At 28.2% G+C, this 22168-nt stretch overlaps 2 protein-coding genes across 5 annotated transcripts in view; one reads left to right on the top strand and one right to left on the bottom strand.

Annotated features, from left to right (window-relative positions):
• The window catches only part of LOC149886947 (uncharacterized), a 202437-nt gene that overhangs the window by 164948 nt on the left and 15321 nt on the right, over window positions 1-22168 (bottom strand). The gene's annotated exons all lie outside the window — the stretch shown is intronic.
• The window catches only part of LOC145190694 (NADH-ubiquinone oxidoreductase 75 kDa subunit, mitochondrial-like), a 72504-nt gene that overhangs the window by 37115 nt on the left and 13221 nt on the right, over window positions 1-22168 (top strand). For 2 of the 4 annotated variants that reach the window (XM_090090395.1, XM_090090396.1), the window contains exons 7-14: window positions 442-541; window positions 1922-1956; window positions 3993-4253; window positions 9114-9242; window positions 9464-9530; window positions 13652-13714; window positions 15324-15479; window positions 19282-19371. In XM_090090395.1, the coding sequence (XP_089946521.1) occupies window positions 442-541; window positions 1922-1956; window positions 3993-4253; window positions 9114-9242; window positions 9464-9530; window positions 13652-13714; window positions 15324-15479; window positions 19282-19371 (901 nt within the window). The remainder of the gene's footprint in view (window positions 1-441; window positions 542-1921; window positions 1957-3992; window positions 4254-9113; window positions 9243-9463; window positions 9531-13651; window positions 13715-15323; window positions 15480-19281; window positions 19372-22168) is intronic. The other 2 variants (XM_090090397.1, XM_090090398.1) reach the window with 1 other exon arrangement.

The following is a 22168-nucleotide window of genomic DNA, read 5'->3' on the forward strand; positions in this document are numbered from 1 at the left end:
AATCAAGAATGTTACAAAATATTTTTAGAAACCAGTAGTTTTCACCCTATTTGTTTTTTTTTAGTTTTTGAAAAAAAAAAACAAACTTAATTTATCCATTTTCTGACTGTTTTAAATTATTTAGTGTATATTCATTTTAGTTGTAGTAAATATTTCATATAATAACGGTTCTTAGTTTTCCATCTTTTTAACAAATCTAACAATCATGACATTACAGCATAATAACAAAAAAAAAAATTTTTTTTCAAGTTTTGTAGTTGAAAAGCTGCAAAAGTATTTTTTTTCAAGTTTTTTTGATTGCAAAATTTTAAAATTTTAAATTGTTTCATTATCCTAACCTTTTATTAAAGTTTTATTAATAAATTATTGAAAATATTTTTTTTCTGGAAAATAATGTTCCATTTGCTTCTATTTGGTTCTGAAAACTTTTCTTTTATAAAGAAAAACAGAATCAATTGATGTCATGGATGCAGTGGGAAGTAATATTGTTGTTGGCACACGTGGAGGAGAAGTTATGAGAATTTTACCAAGAGTTAATGAGGTTACTTATGTTTTGTGTAATATTATTTTTTTGGTCTTTTAAAAAAAAGGTAACCAGGTACTTCACACATAAGTGCAGAATTTTTGCATTTATATGTAATTGTTCTGCATACATTTAAAATTATTTGTATGATTTTATGACATGATTAAATAATGTAAAAATGAATTATGAAGACCATAAGCTTATTTCAGAGATTTTGGAAGTGTTTACAGTCTCAAAAGTAATGTCTTTCAAAATCAAATCAAATTAAAGTCTATACAAGAAAACACTGTTACAACAACTAGACTAATTTCTAAGATCAAATCTAGAATTGAAAACAAGAGTCTTGTGGATAAGATATGGGTAAGATCCAAGAGGCTTTTTAAAAACCATCAAAAGGGTATTCAAACATGACCAGGGAGCCAAGTCATGAACCAGGCATCAGATTAGCTGAAACATTTAAGGCCTCCAGACTAGATGTAAGAGGATTAAATCGTTTAAAAAAAGTTGAACAAATTATGTTGGTATTTTCAGGTATGAAACATTTCTACTAGAATTATCTCATCTCCAAATAGTCTTCCAAACATGTCCCAGAACAAATCAAGTGTTGGTCACACAAAACAAATTATGATATCTGGACTGGTAGGATCTGATTGTAAAAAAAAATACACTCATCCATCTGTAAGCAAGGCCTCAAGCTTAGCTAAGAGGTTTATGTCAATATCATGAGCAACATAAAAGTAAAATAAAAAGATAAAAACTATTGTTTATGGCAATGAAATTAATCAAAATGATCAAAACTGTTAAAAGAAATTTGTGAAGTGCATTTGTTATGGCTGAAAAATAACTTTTATCATTTGTCAAAACAACATGGTTTAAATAATTTTCATCAGTTAACTAAAGTGCTTCTCAATTTTCATTGAACAGTTTTGATTACTGTGATTAATTTCATAGTTTTAAATAATAGTTTTTTTTTTTGTTTTTTTTTTTACATTTAAAAAAGCTTTTTTCATGAGTTAATTCATCTAAACAGTTTTTAAGTTTATTGCTGCAATCATTTTAAACAGCAGTTTTAGGTATATAAAGTTAGTAAATCAATACATTTAATGTAAAATTTAAAATTCTAGTAATATCAGTTTGCTAAAGTTTAATTAGTTTTGTTTTACCAAAGAAAGTTGTTAGAATTAATGAGTCATAGTAAGTTGCTTCTATTTTACCATCTAGCTTGTAAGTTTTCACATTAACTTAAATCATTGACAATCACATGACTTTTTTAGTTTAAATTTACATATAAATTTTTTTACTTAAGTTTTTATATATATTTAGAAAAGTGGTTACCATTTAGTAATAGTTTACCAGAAATTCATCTGAATCTGTTATTCAATTTTTTCTTGTTATTAGGATGTTAATGAAGAGTGGATTTCAGATAAAACACGGTATTTTTTTTTTTTTTTTTTTTGTTAGATAAGTTAACTATAAATTAAAAATTTTTAAAAATACAAATAAACAATAAAATAGTTATAAAATATCCTGAAGATGACTCTTCTAAACTCTATTATAACTATTACTAGGACTTTTTCTTTTTTTCATATTTTTTATATCTTTATCTAAGTATCAGTGTTTGCTTATTTTTTCCAAGATTCTATGTACCTGGCTGTAGATCTGTTAAATTTTTTTGTAGATCTTGGTACTTAAATCTGGATTCGGATACCAAGATCTGCTTGATCAGATAAACAGTGGTCCTTAACAGTTAGATGAAAAAAATCTGTTTGCTATTCAGTGGGCTACTCTCTTAAGTGGTTGGCTTCAATGAAGAAATTAATATACCAAAAAAATCATCAATCATGAAAATTTATAAACATTTAAACTGTTATGAATGTTAACAAATCATCCTGTTCTGTTATTCCTATCAATGTCTAGGCAACAGTAAAATCAATAAGCTTATTAGTTAGTTGACTTAAAGGGTGTCATTAGCTCTGTCAGGATATTGCTGGCAGTACTCCTTCGCAGCCAATAGAAGGAAATATTTTTGTCTTTCATTGTTTGTATAAAATTTGCAATACTTATCCAACAAGGCTACTCCCCATTGTGTTCTGTCATACACTCATGCTGCTAAATATGGCCTTGACAGATTAGTATTCTTTGCCCACATCTTTTTCTAGAAAATTTCACATCTTTGTTGATGGTAATTGTGTGATGGTGAAAAATTTGTGGTTGCTCTCAATGACCAAGTCTTTGTCTCAACCAACCTCATATTCCACTAACAGAAACTCCTTGTATTTTGGACTAGTGATCTGTGGATCATTGTTAAAGCATTGGCTAGAATAATTTCAAAGTAATTTCAAAGACCCTCTAAGCCAGCCTTCCAATCTTCTTCTTTTTCAACCTTGTCAGGATATGTGTTTTAGCCCAGGTTCAAATCATCATTAGCTGTTGAATGTGATACATTAAGAACTATTTTCTTTTTGGCTTTTATGTAATAGAAAAGGAATAGCATAACTTGCTTTTTTAATGGTAGTTAAGTTTGGATGAGAACATCTCATTTGACCTATCAGTCGCAACTTGGTATCTCACCTGGTGGTTGATTTCCAAGTTTTAGCACTAGCTATCTCCCACAAAATAAAGAATGATTGTTGTTACAAAATTATTCTACTGACTTTACTAATAAGTATCTGTCAGCAGGTTTTAATAAAGGTTATCTTAATCTAAAGTTAATGTGATGTCTACCAACTAACAGTTGATTGATTAGTTAGAATGAAGATAAAAGAATTTCAGTTTTATGCCATGTTTTTGATAGATTTTTACAAATCATCTTTTTAGTAAGTCAAATATGAGCAAGAAATGTTGAAACACCAATGTATTAGGAGTTAATCAGTCAGTTGCCTTCTTCAGTACTCATATTTTCATGTTAATGTAAATTAACTTTAACAGCAATATTCAAAAGTCTTTAAAAGTGTTTTATTTTGTTAGTTTTTGACAGGCATCTGAACATTTAAAATGGCTTCTGGTGCCATATTGCACAAAGCTATTATGGGTAGTCTAACAATACGTAGTAAATCAGCAATATATGCTAAGCACTTTAATTGCAGGTTTTACCAACATAACTTTTATACATACAACTGCAGCACAATATACAATGTTAAGCTGTAACTTTGGTAGTAACTTCTAAAAATTAAATTGAAGTTATATTTTTTGTAAGTTTATTTTTCAACCAAATAGGCATAGTAACAGGGTAATCTATTGATTAATCAAATTTAGAAAAATAAGGACCACCTCAGTTTTGTATTTATTACTAACAATTATTAAGTAGATTTTTTTTTTTTTTTTTTTCTTTCAGTTTTATACCATATTTTTGCAGGTCTGGGTACTTGGATATGGATTCATTGTGTCCATATTGTATAAACTAGTTTTTCTCTTTTGGAGTAAAAGTTGTTAATTGAGCTTTAACACTTAAATTATTACTCTTGTTTAGCTTTTCGTATGATGGTCTGAAACGGCAGCGTTTGAATACACCCTATGTAAGTGATGAAAATGGAAATCTGAAACCTTGTGGATGGGAGGATGCTTTAATTGAGGTAGCTGGTGCACTTTCATTATCTAGTGGAGCAGAAATGGCAGTCATTGCTGGAGATCTGGTTGATGCTGAAACCTTAGTTGCTACAAAAGATTTGTTTAACAAATTCAATTGCGAGAATCTTTTCACTGAAACTATAGTGCCAAATAGTGGGGTTGGGTAGGTTAAGTATATTAAACCTTCTCAATTGAGTTATTCACATTAAACTTTTATAATTGTCAAAACTCACTTGTTAATGTAAAAATGTATTGCAGTGTGTAACTAATTTTTTTTTTTGCTAATTTTTCCAATGAGTTTAACAATTATTCACAATTTAAAAAGTAGGCCATAAATTTAGAATTAAACCAAAATAAAAGGAAAAAAGTGTAAAAATAAAATTAAAATTTTTTATTTTAAATTGTTGTAATTTTTAATAGATAATATTTTCAAACAAAAAGAACTAAAAGTTAAAAAAAAAAAAGTTAGTTCCCTAAAGCAGTTTGTTTTTATTTTATTTTTTTTGGGTCAACAGTCTACATTTTATGCCAAAATCCTCTTTTTATTAGTTTTAACATAAAAGTCTTTATTGAGTGTTCATAATAAGGAATGATATATTTATTATAATTATAATTATAAGATTTTTAGTTCAAAATTCTAATTTTTGTCTTGATGTTAGCCACATTATCTTACAAAAGTGTTTGATATTTTTTTTTAATGCAAAAACCCATTTTTTCTTTGTATTTTCAAGTGAAACCACTTGTTTTCCACTCTTTTTCAAGTGTCTTCACAATTGATCAGTAAGACTTTCTTAGAGTTTATGAATCAATAATAAATCAGACCAGGCAAGTGAAAAAATGTTGTGACTCTTAATAAAAGACAGCAATCTCTTTTTCAGACAATCCTTGATATATGCATTTGTTATCAAAGTCTGCTGAGTGATGAATAAAAGATAATAGAGGTCACAACTGCAAGTTGCTTGCAAGATGAAGTAATTAGGATCAAATTTCTCAATTTGAATATATTTAAACTTTTTTTCAACATCTTTACCTTTGGATTTATAGTAAAATTGCTGTTTAGGAACTTGGCAAAATCTTTTTTGATGTAGGTTTTGTCCATAAAGAGATGCATTTGTTTTCTAGGTAGCAATTTGTACAACTTTTCTAAATACCATTCTTCTCACTGTTTAGACTGTGTTTTAGTATTTTCATTATGGCTTTTAAAAAAAACACTCGTTTAAAACAATTTTTAGACATTACCAAAAATTTTTAATGTAACTATATTTGAATTTTTTGGCTAAGTCTCTAAAGGCCTGGAATTGATTCATGAAAATTGAAACTTTTATGTTTCTTGCTTTGGGTTTGTTTTGAATTTTCTTATTTCCAGTTGTTGATTTTCTTTTGATAGTTTTTGACTTCTGTAGTATCTAATAATCTATCCTACAATTCATCTCAAGATTTTTGATTTTTTACAGTTGTAAAATATGAAGCTTTTTTCCACTTCTTTATTTTCTTTTGAAATTTTTAACTTCTGTAGTATCTACTAATGTATCCTATAGTTCATCTCAAGATTTTTTTTTTTTTTTTGCAATTGTTAAAAAAAAAAAAAATATGAAGCTAGTGGGTTTTTTATGTGAAATTGCAAGATTTTTTGATATTTTAACATTTCTTTGCTAGACATTGCATAAACTAATCTTTGTTTACATTTTACATAAATTCTAAGATAAAACTAAAACTTAACTTTTTACAGTAAAAAAAGTTAAGTAAACTGTATAAAATCAAGCAAACATATTTAAATCTGCTGCATTTCATTGTGGGCATCCAACAATTTATTAGTAGTTTTTTACAAAAGATTCTTCCGGGAATTTTTAAAAATATTTCCTTTGGATGCCAGGCAGCTTTCTTCAGCTTTGTAATCCACCTCATCCTGTAATATATTGATAGAATTAATAGCTGGTGTCTGAGGTGGTTATATTGTATTTTTAACATCATCTTCCTTTGATCTACAAAAATCTTCTACATGTTTTGAACTATTTTGAGGATTTTGTTGCATGATAAACCCATTTTAGTTAATTAAGTTTTTATAACCCTCATCATTTAATTTTAGCACCATGTCCTAAGAAGTATTCCCAAATCATAATAAACCATTCTGTTCTTTATTTGTATGCTTGATACTCTGTGAAAATCTTATTCCTCTGGTACTTCAGAGAATATGAATTTAATGCTTAAAACCTAATAACTTAAATTTAACTAAGTATTATTTGTGATATTTTTTTTAAACAAACATTTTACTGCAACCTGTTGGATGAGTTACATACAGATGATTAAAATTAATTTCTTCAGAAATTAGGATTAAATAAAGCTATTTTTTGTAGTTGTAATTAATACTATAGAACAGTTGGTTGTGAAATTGAGATCAAATTTCTTGCTTACTTGAACATCTAATAATCAGTAATAGCAATACTATATTCAGGTTTCATAGTTTTTTTTCATGGTGGTTTTAATTACTATCTGTTTTCAAAAAATTTTGAGTTAGATTGTTTTTTCTGGTTACTTTTTTTTGAATAAGGAAAGAAATAAATATTACAGAAAAAACATTCTTTTGCATAGAAAATAGGCAAGAAAAAAGAATCAACAGAGAGAAGAAAAAGGTGAGTTTCAGATGCTAATAAACAGCAAATTAAATAAAGGTGTTAAATGTAGATTTCTTTTTATAAAAAGTCAGTGTATTCAATTCCTTAAACAATTTTTTTTAAAATCTGTTTTTATGCATGTTATACCTGCCAATAGTAGTAGTAGTTGTGGTATGAAGATTGAGTTTAATAATTATCATGGTTAATTGACCATAATATTCATGCTATGAATTCTGTTATCAATTAACCACAATAACTGTTAAATTCAATCTATGCTGTTGAATTAGATTTAATTGACTTGATGCTGTTGACTTGGTTGTTGGTTTTATTGAAACAGGATTTGAGACAAGATGTTGTTTTCTTAAATAGTCAATAAATTGCTGTGTCTGGGTAATTTTAAAAATCTTTACCATTTTGTTAATTTGTAAAACAAATATATTAAAGTAATTAAGGTCAGCAATAAAAGAATTTATATTGGCTCTACTATGATGAATGCTATAAATGTATAATTTCAAATGTTTAAAAAAAAAAGCATACAAACAAGTTGAAACAGATTGAAATGCTTGCTTGAAAGAGTTAACTTTGTGTTTTTAAGTCATCAAACATAGATTAATAAACATACTTTGGTTCAATCAGTAAAAACTAAATAAATAAGAAATTATGCTAAATAAAAAAGATAAAATAATCTTTGAAAAGGTGGAATGCAATTATCAGAATTTTATGTTAAAAGGTTACAATAACAGCTCTTCAGGGTGCAGCACTGAGACTCCCATTTGTTGTTATTTTTCATGAAAATGAATATAAATTTTTTTTTGGTGATAACTTTTTCAAACAATTTTAAATCAAAACAATAACAAAAAATTTTTTAGCCAAGCTAATGTAATTAGAAAAAAAGATAAAAAGTCCTGATATGCTCAGTGCCCAAGTGCCAATCCCAAAAATTTGTGAGACTGTAGGTGTATCTAGAGCTTGTTTTCCACATTCAAAAGTCAGAGAGCTTCACCAAGAAGCCAGGAAGTGGTGAACACAATTTAAAATGCATCAGCAACTTCAAGAACAAAACCATGTACCATATCAAGAACAATCTACTAAAAAGCATCAGGAAGACAGCAAAGAAGCTCAAGATTCATGAGAGAACAGTAAGAAGATCTTTAAAACAGCTTGGGGCACACAGCTCCTTTCAGAAGCCTTCAACAGTCAAGACTAACTTGTGGAAAGAAGATACTCTTGTTGATAAAAAATCCACAGTTTGAATTTACTCAGATGAAAAACTTTAGACAGTTGACAGTTGGAAAGGTGCATCACTTTCATACCACAAAGTATCTAACATCAGCAATGATACTTGGGGTTACGGGCTCTAATGGTAAGCAAATGCCTCCTTACTGGGTCCTCAGAGTCTCAAAGTTGGCAAGAATGAGTACCTGGAAGTTCTGAAAACTGTTGTGAAGCAATGGATTGATGCCAATTACAAAAATGTTGACAACAGGACTCAGTCCTGGACACAAGGCCAAGAAAAAGCAGGCCTGGTGCAAAGAGAAATTCAAGATATTCTGGTTAACTTCTATGTGGCCCCCAAGCTCACTCAACCTGACATCTTTGGACTATGTGATCTGGGGCTTTGTGAGAGAAAGGCTTGTGTTAAAATAGAGTGGACCCTGTCTGAAGAATTGTCAAGAACACTTGTGCAGCCTTGTAGACATAGCTTCAGAAGATTATCGTGAGTGATGGCGACTATATTGAAGTTTAAAATTGCTTAGGCATCAAAAAATATTATTTCCAAAATTTTCTAAACTCTTCTTATATCATTTTTTTTTTCAAAATTGAAATAAATGTGTTCATGTCTAAGAATCTCAGTTTTGGTGCCGCACCCTGCACCTTCAAAACTGAGTTATACAGCTTTAGTTCTTAAATACACATGACAGTTTCTTAGCCATTTTTGGCTAAGAAATTAAGTCTAGTAAATATATTTCATTAATGTGTTATTACTAAATAAAACTGAATTTATCTTTTGTTGGCTGTTGGAAATAGCCACTAAGAAAACAGAGCTCATCTAAGGTCATATCTTATTTTGGTACAGAGTAGTCCAGTTGATGAAAAAACTCATACTAATTCTTAACTAGGTTTTATAGTGCACCAACCTTTCAATCAGCAGGTCAAATATACCTATAAACAGCTCTAACATTGGAGACACAAAGTTTGCCCATGTTATGTTTCAATTAAAAATATTAATTTTAAGGAATACCAAATATTTCATTTTCAAGAAACAAAACCAGAACTCTTTAATATGTTCTCAAACTTAAATAGCATTTGAATCAAAATTGTATTAATTTGTAAGTTTCTTCCAAGTTTCTTTTTATATCTTTAAATTACTACTAATTAATTTACTTATTTTACTTAATTTCTTCTTTTAGGTTTGACTTAAGATCTAATTATCTTTTTAACTCAACAATTGCAAAAATTGAAGAAGCAGATGTTTTATTAATTGTTGGAAGTTGTCCTCGGTATGAAGCACCAATGGTCAATGCTCGTATACGAAAAGCGTAGGTTTTATTATTTTGTTTTACAAAGTGAATTTGTAGTTTTTGTCAATCAACTTTCAAATAAGTTGTTTGATACAAAGTGAAAGTGATGATATATGATATAGATTCATTTTTGTTAAATGGCAGTAACATTTCTGGTTAGATAAGCTCAATCAGAACATAAACATTTCTTGTTATTTCCATGAAATGTATATGCTTAATTCGTCATTTTTCTTATCTAGTTGGATCCATAATCAACTTGAGGTTGCTGTTATTGGGAAAAAAACTGATCTAACTTATAAATGTGAGGTATGAAATTATAACTAGACACCACTGCAGATCCTGGTGAAACATTAGTCAGCAATTTACTAATATTTAATTGAAACATTTGCTCTTATTATTGTTGTCTCAAATGTTGCTCAATAGCTGATATTGAATGAACTAGTTTTTTACTTTATGTTAGCTAGATTGAGAATTTAAATACTATGGATATAAAACTCTAATAAACAAGCAAATTTTTAAAATATTTATCTTAGTCTTAGTAATTTTTAAAACATGTATCTTAGAAAGGCTTCTATTCTTAATATCTTGTGTTAAGAAAAATGTGGATATAGAGATTAGGATATAGAGTTGAAATGATTGCTCTTAAAACTTTGAGCTTTATTAAATTTATGTGAATATGTAAAATAATTTACTTTTTAATGAAGAAGTCCATGAAACCTTTGATGGTGAAAAAAAGTTCACAAAAAATTTCATTAAAAGACAAGAAAACCCATGAAATTTGCGGTCAAATAACTTTTTTAAATCTATTTTAAGTATGGAGAGTCTGTAAATAGTAGTGAATGTTTTGTTTTTTTCTGTCTTAGACTAGCTTTAAGACTAGCTTTAAGTTTATAAAGTCATTTCTTGTCAGAAAACACAACAAAACAAAAATCTGCACCCCTACTATCTGCACCAATATTGCTAAAATTTTCCTCAAATATTTAGAGACAGTTTAGAAAAAGTTGTAAATATTTTCCTTTAACTATTACCTGTTCAAGATCTATGGGTTCTTGAAGTTTGATCAATTTTGGCTTAAAAATGAGGGTTTAATTAAGCTGAGATGTTAAACTTATGTTTACTATTATGTTTATAAGGTACTTGTAATAATTTTTTTGAAATAAATAATCTCAGAATACATTCTAAATTTATCTAATAAAAGCTTTATACATTGTCCTGAACTACTAATTTATAGATTTCTGAAAAATCACTTTAAAAAAATTTCAGGTTTGCTGCTGGGGTCATTGCCAAGTATAAGTTTAGTGCAAGTTTTGTCAGTTTTTTGCATATTAGTTCTATGTACTCAAACACTGGCTGCTTGTTATATGTTAAATTTGATCTATCTATTGTCCACTAATCAAATTCTACCTCATCATTGTCTTCAATTTTCCAACTAAGTTATTTTCAGGTTTTTCAACCAATTCATCCATAGTTTCTGGGTATCTTTCACATTTCCAATATTCATTCTTTCATTTTATAATAATTATCATTAAAGTTGCCAAAAGTATAAGAAAACAGTTATTTGTATGTCTCTACTAGGAGATGTTAAAACTGTTTTAAATTCTGATGAATGGAACACGTCCATTCAAAATCTGTTTCTGAAGCATCAATAGTAATAAACTATTTTGGTCACAATGTGCAAAATCTTAAAAATTCTATTTTTATTTTTAGGTTCTTGGTTTTAAAGGTAACATACAATTTATACTTAATAAGAACTAGCATTTTACAAATGATTTATAATCATTCCTGTCATATCTGTAAAATTCCTTCTTATGTAAATTTGAATACAATTCAACAGATTGTCAAGTTGTCATTTTTTTCATTTTTATCAATTTTGAAAATTGAAAAAATTGGAAAAAAGAATAGATCAATAAAAATTTAAAATATTAAAAAAAAAAATGACATCTTGATAGCCTGAATTGAATGATAAAACCAGCTAAAAAAAACTAGCCCACACCTGAAGATTTTATAAAATGAATTCTCAGTGCCATTCCATTTGTTTTTTTGGGTTCTTTCATTACAGTGAAAGAACCCAAAAAAATCAATGGAATTGTCTCCTAATAGAAAAGGCTAATTATAAGTTACAAGTTTTATTCACAATTCCTATTGTTTTACTTCAAGCTTTGTAAAAATAGTTAAGTTTTTAATGTCATATTAGTTAAATTTTTAAATACAAAAGAGTAAAAAGTATTCATTTTAATGGAGGTGATCATGATTAAAAACACTTAGACAAAATATTTTAATTTCCTATAGATATTACATTATTTTGGCTTTAAATTCTCTTTCCACTTGAATGTAGTTGAGGTTGAGTTAAAAATCCGAACAGCATTGTGCTATGTGGAATCAGGTGGTCTAAAATCAAAAAATTCACATTTTAAATTTCCACACAACACCAGAGGTTCACTCAGTCTTCTTCCATGTGTTGCAGTTTATTTCTATAAACAATTGAGTTTTTTACTTTATGTTAGCTAGATTGAGAATTAGTTGGATGGTAATCCAGGATTTTAAAATCACTACCAATCATAACCCATTGATATGTAATATCATCCCTCAAAAGGATTTTTTTTGGAGTGTTTTCATTGGTATTACACCTCAAAATTTTCAAACATTGAGATAATAAGAAACATTTGGATGACTATCCCAGTCACAGATAATGCAGCAGTAATGTGTATGCCCAAACTGCATGCCTATGAGTATTATAACCACTTTCAAATTCAATTCCTACAAATGTCCCACACAAAATCTATATTTTTAATACCCCTTAAAATGAAGTTCATTTTTTATTATCTTTTTTTCGAAAAATTTTGTTTATATGGATTAAAAATGATGAGTTGATATTTCCATAGTGAAGATTACAGCTTTGAGATGTATTGTAAATGAACTGATGTCTAAAAACTGTCATCTGTACATTTATATCACCACAGTAAGTTAAATATCCTGTTGAACAAAAGAAGCATATCAAATCCTTTTGCCAACAAAGAAATGATCAAACTGTAGTGTTTTTAGTCAAAAGGTTTAATTGCTGTAATCTAGAAACCAGAGTTTATTTTTATGAAGATTCAGGTCCCTGATGTGATCATTTAACTTGCTTTGTTGTTTTGATCATTAAAAAGGGGTTCTTTTGCTGGAAACATCTACATCTTTATCTGACTTCATATTGATTGAATTTTTATATTTATTTAATTACCACCAACTGGGGAATCTTTACTCACTATTTATGTTTTTGTTTTCCTGCAAATTACTTTCTTGTTCACTTATCAAAAGATCAGAATTATCTACATTAGGCAATAATTTTTTAAAAGAACTAAGCACAATATCAAAAGAATTAATTTGCAGGAAAACAAAATCACAAAGTCACCCTGGCAGCTAAAGTCACCCCAGTTGACAGTACTGTTTTTTTATTTAATATAAAAACCCTCTATTGTTGTAGGAAAAAAAAAGTAAACCTTACATGGTTCTATAAGATTATTGTTAACTCAAACAACACTTATGGTTAACTACTATTGAACCCTTATCTTGGTTGCATCCAAAATAAGTTTCATATGGTTCCTTTATAAGTGGTGTAAACTTCTGTTACTGATTTACAAATATCAATTCACATTAGATAACAGAAACTAGAGTTATTGCAGCTTTTTTAAGACATCACCATACAATTTTGTTAAAAATCTATAAAATTCATATAAATTATTATACTATTCATATAAATTGTCTAATTAAAGAAAGAAAAAATAAAAAATTAAACAAGTTTTGTACTATCTAATTAGATGATTTATGGTTTTCAATATTTCTTAGTATTCATATCAACAGTATTTTCTGGTATTAAATTGTGTGGTGGATAAAGCATTTTTTTATAAAATTTCTTTGTCATTTACAGTCAATATAACAATCAACTGATTTTGTGTAATTTTATCAATTTTAAAAAACTCAGAGTAGGCATAGAGAGTTCTTATAAGTTCTAAAAATTCATTTACTTCCTTATTATCTATAAACACATAATGATCCATCTGTGATCTCACTTCAATTGTTCAAAAGCTCTTTCTCAAAGTATTAACAGATTTTTAATCTTTCCTACCAAAGTTGAACAACAAATAATTTTGTTACTGCTTTAAATTTTTTTTATTTTAAGTGTCTCTGCAGAGAGCAACAATTTAGTTGACACCTTGAGTTTTAAATTATTTTAGATTCAAATTGTAATTTCAAAAATGTTATTTCAAAGATTTTTGACAAAGTGTCATATTTGATCATTTTGAAATAGTTGTTTATTGATCTTTTAGGTTTAATTAGCATACAGTTTTTTTTATCAACTTAATAAGAAAATAAAAACTTAATTTAAAGTTAAAAATCTGCCTTTTCAGTACGTTTAACAATACTGTTTTGTTTTTGCTGCTTAGCATTTAGGAGATGATTTGTCTGTTTTATATGACATCACAGCTGGTACACATCCTTATTACAAGGTATTTATGTTAACCTTTGAAGTTCTATCAAATATGTACTATTTCTTTATTGGTAGTGTAGTTTAAATTCACCATAAATTCTTATTGGGAAGTTTTTGCATTTAAAAAGGTATATTTATGAATAATTTTTGTTTAAATATTTTTATTTTTCTTAAACATTTTCTTTCATTTTATGTTTGTTTTTACAACAACTGTTTTATGTTTTATGTTTCTGATTATATTATAACCCCTGGTGACAAAAATTTGGCACAAAATAAACACAGACAGAATAGTACAACTAAAAGTTTAATGATCAAAAAATATTGTACAGAATATTAAACAATATATTAGTTTTTTATTTTCGGGACTGCAATAATGATTTCTCGCCATACGGCATCAATTTTTTTGTATACATGTTCACATATGCCTTGTACAAGATTTTTATCAATTTTTTTTAAACAAGAATGGATTTTTTTTTGCAGCTGATCTTCACTTTCAGCTTCCCAATTGTTTTTATACACGTAGCCTTTAAGGATTGACCAGAAATCTTCAATTGGTCGTAATTCTGGGACACATGCTAGATTATCAAATTTTGTTACATAACGGATATTTTTCTCATCGAGGTAATTGGTCACACTTCTAGCATAATGTGAAGAGGCCAAGTCAGGCCAGAATTCATAATTACCATCACTGTGATGTTTGTTGATAAAAGGTTAAATCGTTTGATGATGCAATCATTTTTGTACACTGTTTGGTTAATTGCCAGTCTCGCAGGTTCAATAAATTGTTTCGAGATTCCACGAGGGGATATGGTAATCCACACAAGAATTTTTTTTTCAAATTTGCTTTTGCGCTTATATTTTACATTTTTTGGTGCATTTTTTGCGTCATCTGAGTAAAATCCAACATTCAAATTTTTATTTGTATGTTTAAATGTAAAATAGGACTCATCGTCAATGACAATGTCGCGGTTTCTGAATTTGCGACAAATTCTTCCACACTTCAGTTGCAACTGCTTTAACTGTTTCTCAGTGTGATCAGGGATTTGTTTTTTCTTAAAATAACAAATGTTTGTTTTGTTTTTTATTGTTTTTACAATGTAGGAATGATCACACTTGAATTTATTTGCAATTTTTCTTGTTGAAGTTCCAGACTGGTTGTTCAAAACACCTTTCAGATGATTGATGTTCCCAGCAGTCATAATTTTTGGTTTTCTGCCTGATCCAGGCTTATGAGACTTTGGCTCATTGTTCTTCCACTTTGCCATATAACGTTTAATGGTTCTTTCGGGGTGATTAGAGGCAACAAAATACTCTATGGTGCTCTTTGTTTTAGCATTAGGATGCAAATTACAATAGTTGTACACTTGTTCAATTTATGTAGTCAACTTCATTTTTGGATAACTTTTTTATTAATTAATCTAAGTAAACAAAACGTTCAGTAAAAGATAAGTAACACTTTATAAACAAAATAACTAAAAAATTAAGACTGGATAACTAAAAAATTAAGACTGGATAACTAAAAATTCAATAAGTTTTAGCTTATCAAAGATTTTGCCAAATTTTTGTCAACAGTGGTTAGTGGGTTTAATGGTTTTTACCCATTGATAATACAATTTCTTTTGTTTTAGATTCTACATAAAGCTAAACACCCAATGATTATTTTTGGAACTCTTAACCATCCAGATGGAAATGTTATTCATCACCTATGTGCAAAGCTGTCAAATTCTTTGAAATCTAAACTAAATTTTGATCCTGATTGGAGAGTTTTGAATGTTCTCCATAAGGTTTGCATCCTTTTATTAGCAAGAAATTAGATTCCTTGTATGAAATTTGTATGTTGTTAGATATTCTAAAAAAGATTAACTAACCAAGGTATATGAGACACAGATTAGTTAATTAGCAATTCATTATAAATAGAAAAAAGATACTAAAATTTAATATCCCTTAAAAGAAAAGTCAACTTTTTAAGTCAATCTGTATAAAATAAGTACTAATCTGCAGTATCCTTTCTTCTTTAGCATCAATTAAGTAACAATAGAGTAAAATCTATAGAAGCTAAATTTTTTTAACTTTTTTAAAAATACTTCTTTGATTTTATTGATTTGGCACAGATGAAAAATGTAATTAAATGGTACTTATGGAGGAATTTGTTCACTCAGTTCAAAGCAGTTTTTAAGATATTTAACTTTTAATTATGTCCTGATTTACTGTTTAAGGTTAATTACATGGAACTTAAATAATTAATTTCATAAAATCTACAAATTTAATCATCTAAACATTATTAGCAACTCTTGCCACTATTGGCAAGAGTTGCTAATAATATCTAGTTGATTAATTTTTGTTAAAATAATCACACACAAGCGCGCACAAAGTGGAAAGTATGAAGATATTAAATCATCAAATTTTAAGGAGGCATCTTTAAAGGCATTATTTATCATATCTTTTGTACCAGATGTACTTGAGTCAAATCATAATGTTAAAACTAACAAGCTCGACTTAGATAAGTTTTGGACTTAGATATGCATGGAATTTTAAAAACAATTGCTCTGAATTAAGAACACTTTTGGTCACAGTGAAAAGTCCAAGAGATCAAAAAAACTTAAAGCTAATGAAAATGTTAATTGTATAGGTGAAGTTTTCCTATTTAAAAGTGATAGTGATCTAATTGCTAATCTTCTTTTTTTCCTTGAATTACATCTAATGAAGGTTTAAAATCAACAAAAATATCCTAAAAGCAATTTAAAAAAATAGCTGATCGAGAGATTTTAAAAAAATATTTAACAAGGGCATTTAGCATTCAAGTTTTTTTCAGGAATGGGTTATTTTATTTTTTGTTACCTATTTTATTGCATCATGGTAGTAGGCATAATTCTTATTCTTCATCAGTGAATACTAGATGTGAACAGCATCAGATAGATGGCAAGTCTTCTTGCATTTTTTCTAGAGGGTCCCCAGTGCCTTCAATTGTTCAAGGAAAGTTCTGTCTTCTATGTAATCTGATGTTGTTCAGTTTTCCAATTTTTGTATTTTCATATTCTCCCTCCAGTACTCAAAATAATTGCTGTGTTTCATCTTGCAGTATGTAACTGGTTATCTTGGTAGATAACCAGTGTTTGTTCACAATTTCCTCAAAAATCTCAATGAAGAGATCATCGTACCATCCAGCAATCCTTCTAATTTCTTGTGGTTTGGGTTTAATATTTTTAGACCACAGAAGTGTGCAAATATGGCTCCTCAGCTAAATTAAATGATAAGTTTGAGCTGAAGAAAATCTAAAGAATCTTTTGAGTAGGTTCTGACATCAAAAAGGTTTTAGTTTACTTCCTTGAGTTGGGGTGGAAATATGGACTTTCAGAATACAATTCATTGAATAGGTTTGAAACATTAGAAACAACAATACTTATGTTCATTAAGCTTCTAAGCATTTATTTTGGTTCATTATTGTCCTTCCTTGTCTTGCATTTCTTTAGAAGTGTGTGAACACACTCCAATTAATTACTGATTTTTAGTTCATTACACACCTAACTGTATTGTTATTGATCTCAGAAACCTCCTTCCACTCATATCCTCTTTCTCTCCTACTTCCAAATGCCATTTATTTCTATGATTATGTTTAAAGTTTTTGAAGGTTTTAAATATTGTAAAGGAACAATTAGACTTCAAAGATTCAATAGCTAAATCTAAAATATAAAAATAAAAACCTTAAAATATCATTTTCTACTGTTGATCAAAATTAGGAATAAAAATTCTGTAGTTTAAGTAAACCCATATGAGCACAACAAAACTTTTTTTTAGTTTTTTTTTTTAATTCTGATTAAAAATGGACTGCCTATGAAAAATTGATTGTAAATGTATTTCATTATATTTGAATGATTAAATCAACAGGTTTTAGGAGATAATATTTTTGGTATAAATCAATTACATGCTGTATAAATCAGTTTTACATGGGAAACCCTGTCAATTGGGTGCTGAAATTCTTCAGAAGAACTGTGTTATTGAGTTCTTCTGAGCGAACTACTGAGCTCGGGCGTCTTGAAACTATTTTTGTTACGAGACATTACGATACAAGATCTTGAAATGACACTGAGTTTTGAGAATAGTTTGGATTGAAATCATTGTTTTGACAAGTTTTGAGAGGTTACGAGAAGTAACGAGATTCTCGATTGAGAATTAGCCACAAATTTCCCTTCTCGAAACATGATAATATTACGAGAGTAATGAGAAATTAACAAGATTTAAAATATTTTTTCGATGTTTTTTGATAAATAAATATATTACGAGACAAGTTTTCTAGTTTTTCAAATATATTGAAAATTATTGGAATAAAAGGTTTTTTTGTTCATTTTTGTACCTAAATTTTGATTAAAATAACAAAACACTATTTCAATTGCCACCTAAGCAGCCATTGGCAGTCCTCATTGTGAAACATCAAGCCAGATCACTGAGTGAGAACTAATCATGTGATGCCTCTTACTACTGGTGTTTCCATCTGTAAGCTCACAAAAACTTTCTCAATGCCATTTTCAATGACTCTATCCTCAGTAAAGTGCTTTCATATTTCTGTCTTTGGATGAACCATGTTGTCAAACTAAAAGTATGAAATCTAATATCACTTATAAAATCAAAAAAAAATTTTCCAGGACAATAATGAAATACGTCCGACCGTTAAAAAGTTCCAGGAACTACAAAAGAAAACTTGCGCTTTCCCGGAAAATAGTTACCAAAATTTGTACTGCAATTAGCCAATTTCTTCAATACGACATTTCATCTACATGAAAATTCAAACTTGTAAGTGTAAATATAACTGTAAAATCTCGAGGATTGAAAACTGATCCTTTGGAAAGACTATGTATTTAAACTAATACAAATACAGGCGTGTCTATGCTGCACCACCAACATAATATAATTTAAAAAAAGGTCTGTGGAGAGTACACACCAATGAATTAACCATTAGTAGTAATAACAATAATTAGTTTACAAATGCCACATTTAACAACACTCACTTATAATAATTAAATGATAAATATCACTTTCCACATGCTCCTTTACAATAATTAAAATATTACTGTCACTTTTAACAATAACTGTTTATTTTACTGACATCATTCACTTTTAACATTTTAACTTTGTCATCTTATTAAAAAACTAAAAAAAATTTTTAAGTAATGAACTAAAGTAAAAAGACACAGCAAAATAAACAATAAGTTATAAAAATATATAGTAATAAAGTGTCTTCTTATCTGATTCTTTGTAAAAAAGAATCATCTAGAAATAAAATCGTCTCGAAATAAAAATCTCGATTGAAAATTCCCGAAACGTCTCGAGACGCCTGAGTTTACTAACTACCTAATTTTAATAAAATCAGAGAGTTAAACAGCCTTATTGAAGTGATATGGAATTAGTCAAGAAATCACAAAACAGAGAAAAGAAAAGAAAATTTTAAAAAAACATCCTAAGAGACGCAATCCCTTTGTTTAGTGTTTCGATTGCAAACTAGTTTTAAAAGTTATTCAACTTCTTTTATGCAATTATCAGGAGAAAAAAAAAGCACCTGATTTTTTGATTTTTGACTCTTTTTTTTCCAAGGTTGCCAGTCAAGTGGCTGCACTTGATATTGGATATAAATCTTTTTCAAATAATTTTGGTGGATTGAAACTTCTTTATTTGCTTGGAGCAGTGAGTTGCTTAAATATTCTAAACTTTGTTTACTACTTTTAATATTAGAAACATACAATTAATTTTTATTCCAAGTTTTTATTATTTTTGTTAATTATGTATGTATACATATTTACACACGCGCACACACACACACACACACACACACACACACACACACACACACACACACACGGTACTATTCATTATTTGAATGATAGAGAGTTTTAATAAAAAGAATAAATTTTTTTTTTTTTTTTCATAATATTGGTAAATCTTGGTAATAGAAATGTGTATAGATGATTTAAGATAATATATGGATTCATATCATTTTAAGTGGGTATGATTTTCAGTAGAAACACAATTGGCAATATTGCAGAAGCAAAAATATTCAATGGGATAAATAAAAAAAAAAGTAGTCTAAAATTTATACTTTAACAGGATGGAACATTACTATCAGAATATTGGCAAATTACATCTGCTGTTGAAGACAGAAGAATAGCTATCATTAGTGAAATAAACAGACTGTTGTTAATTGCCTCAGAAATAAAAAATAGTATTAGTTCCCAAAAAGATCTATATCTGTGACAGCAGATAAAAGATGATTGATAGAAGCAGGGTATGGTGGTAGAATAGCTGCAAAGCTTAGACCATATAAACTGATAAACACACTGCGCATAAACTATTTTGAAGCCAACATCTTTTAGCATGTGGCATGATGTTTGAGCAACAAAAAAAATGTGGTATAAACAAAATAATGTTTTTAGAAACTTAACATTAAATGTTAAGTTATGCATTAAACCTTATTGTTATTTTTTATGAAGTATTATTATTAGATTTATTATTATTTTGTAATAAATTTAAATAAATTCTTAGATTAGCATTGAAAATGCAACAGCTAATACAATGTTATGTATGATATCATGCGTTACATTAATAAACAAAATAATTTTATATTGATTTGAAAATAAAATTTTCCTTGTAAATACAATTCGTATAAATTTACTATATTGTATATCATTAATCAAGTCAGCTTTGTGGTGCAATCATATCTTTAAATATTTAGCGATAATAATTTTGACTAAAGATAGTACATGATTATCTTGAAGATCTTCATCAAACATATGATCATGCAAACATTTAAAAGCAGATTTGTGCATATTATGCAAGCATTTGATCACTAATATTTTCATTATGTTCTTTTTATTTAAATTATCTGTTTGCTCAAATATTCTAAATTCTTTTTCAGCCAACTTGCATGAATAAATAATGTCAGGTGATACGTTTATAAGGTCAGTCTTTGGATTTAAGGAATAATGTTTCAGAGTCACAAGCATAAAAGTATTTTCATCCGAAGTTAAAGCACAAATACAAGATTACATTTCACAATTCATTATCATTATCATCCTTTAAATTAGCATCTGAACATTGAATTCCTGATGGTGTAATTTGATACTTACTGTTACTACTTACAGTTAAAATTGATATTAGTTATATTGACTTACTGTTACTACTTACAGTTAAAATTGATATTTTATTTTGAGAATCAGTAACTTCACAATAAATCAAAAGACAAGCGCAATTTCATATTGGTGAGCTTGTTGGGTTGTTATTATGACCAGTACGACTACAAATAGCACTAAAAAAACTTCAAGATGGTCTTGAGAAAATTTATATGCTAAAACATATTTCAATATCAGTTCATTGCTAATAACATTTTCTTCATAAATTGACTTTAAAGAATTCAGACTACTTATCATGCCTAGAAAACCCATTTTTCTTCCTGTTGTTTATACAAATTGTCCATCTGGTAATTCTTTAAGGCTTTTCAAATATTTAATTATTTGATCAATTTATAAAAATATTTTTCCTTTGTTCCAATTTTGTATGCCACATTTAAAATTTTTTTTTAGTAAATTCCAGCTATTTAAAATATCGAATGCATCATTTGTAACAAAAGTTTCAGTTGGTTCACTAGTCTTAAAATTTAAAGGGTGGTTTGTTTGTCTTAAATACTTTAATACCTTGGCCACACTTAAACTGAAAGTCTGAGCTGCAACTTTCACTTTTATTTTTTCCTGTGTCTAGTCAAGTGTCAATTTCTAATTTTTATAGCGATGTGCAGACCTTCACTATTCTGTATATCTACTAATTTCTGTAAGTATCACCACTCTATAGGATTTCCATTAGTATAATAAATTGCTGGTCTGCTTGTATTTCTTATGAGCTCCAACATGTGTGGAGGATCAGGTAAAATGTGTGTAGGACGATTTGATATACAATGAGGAAACCTAAGTCTTCATATTTTCAATAGAAATATTGGATCCCAAAAAATTTTGCATACAAATATATAAAGCAGTTCCATCAAAATAAGCGATATAACTTCTGCAACACTTTCATAAATAAATTGTAGGCAATCTTTAACAATATTAGCTTTTTCACGACCACCTAAACCAACAATTAAAAAATATGCAACAGGAAGTTTTTAGTGTTCATTCACACAGTTAACCATGAAAGCTACAGCTTCTTTTTCTTTGGGTAAGCTATCATTATTAATATCAGCACCAATATCAATATATCCAGAAAAATTATGGTCTGTCCATTCAATTTTTTTTCTAATGGCCATCTCATCTAGCATCAATCAACACAACACGTTGATCAATTTTCTGAGCCTCTTTTACTTTGCTACAAGAGTAACTAAAGCTTCTTTACTAAATCCAGGGGAACAGTTAACACTTTCATACCATTTTTTTATAGTTCATGGATGAGGAAGAGTATTATTAAATATTTCAACATCAATATATATTTTAGCAGAATA

The sequence above is a fragment of the Hydra viridissima genome, unplaced genomic scaffold (genome assembly GCF_058129835.1).
Source record: "Hydra viridissima isolate aposymbiotic clone 2 unplaced genomic scaffold, HvirCarnegie_v1 scaffold_6, whole genome shotgun sequence".
Lineage (NCBI taxonomy): Eukaryota > Metazoa > Cnidaria > Hydrozoa > Anthoathecata > Hydridae > Hydra > Hydra viridissima.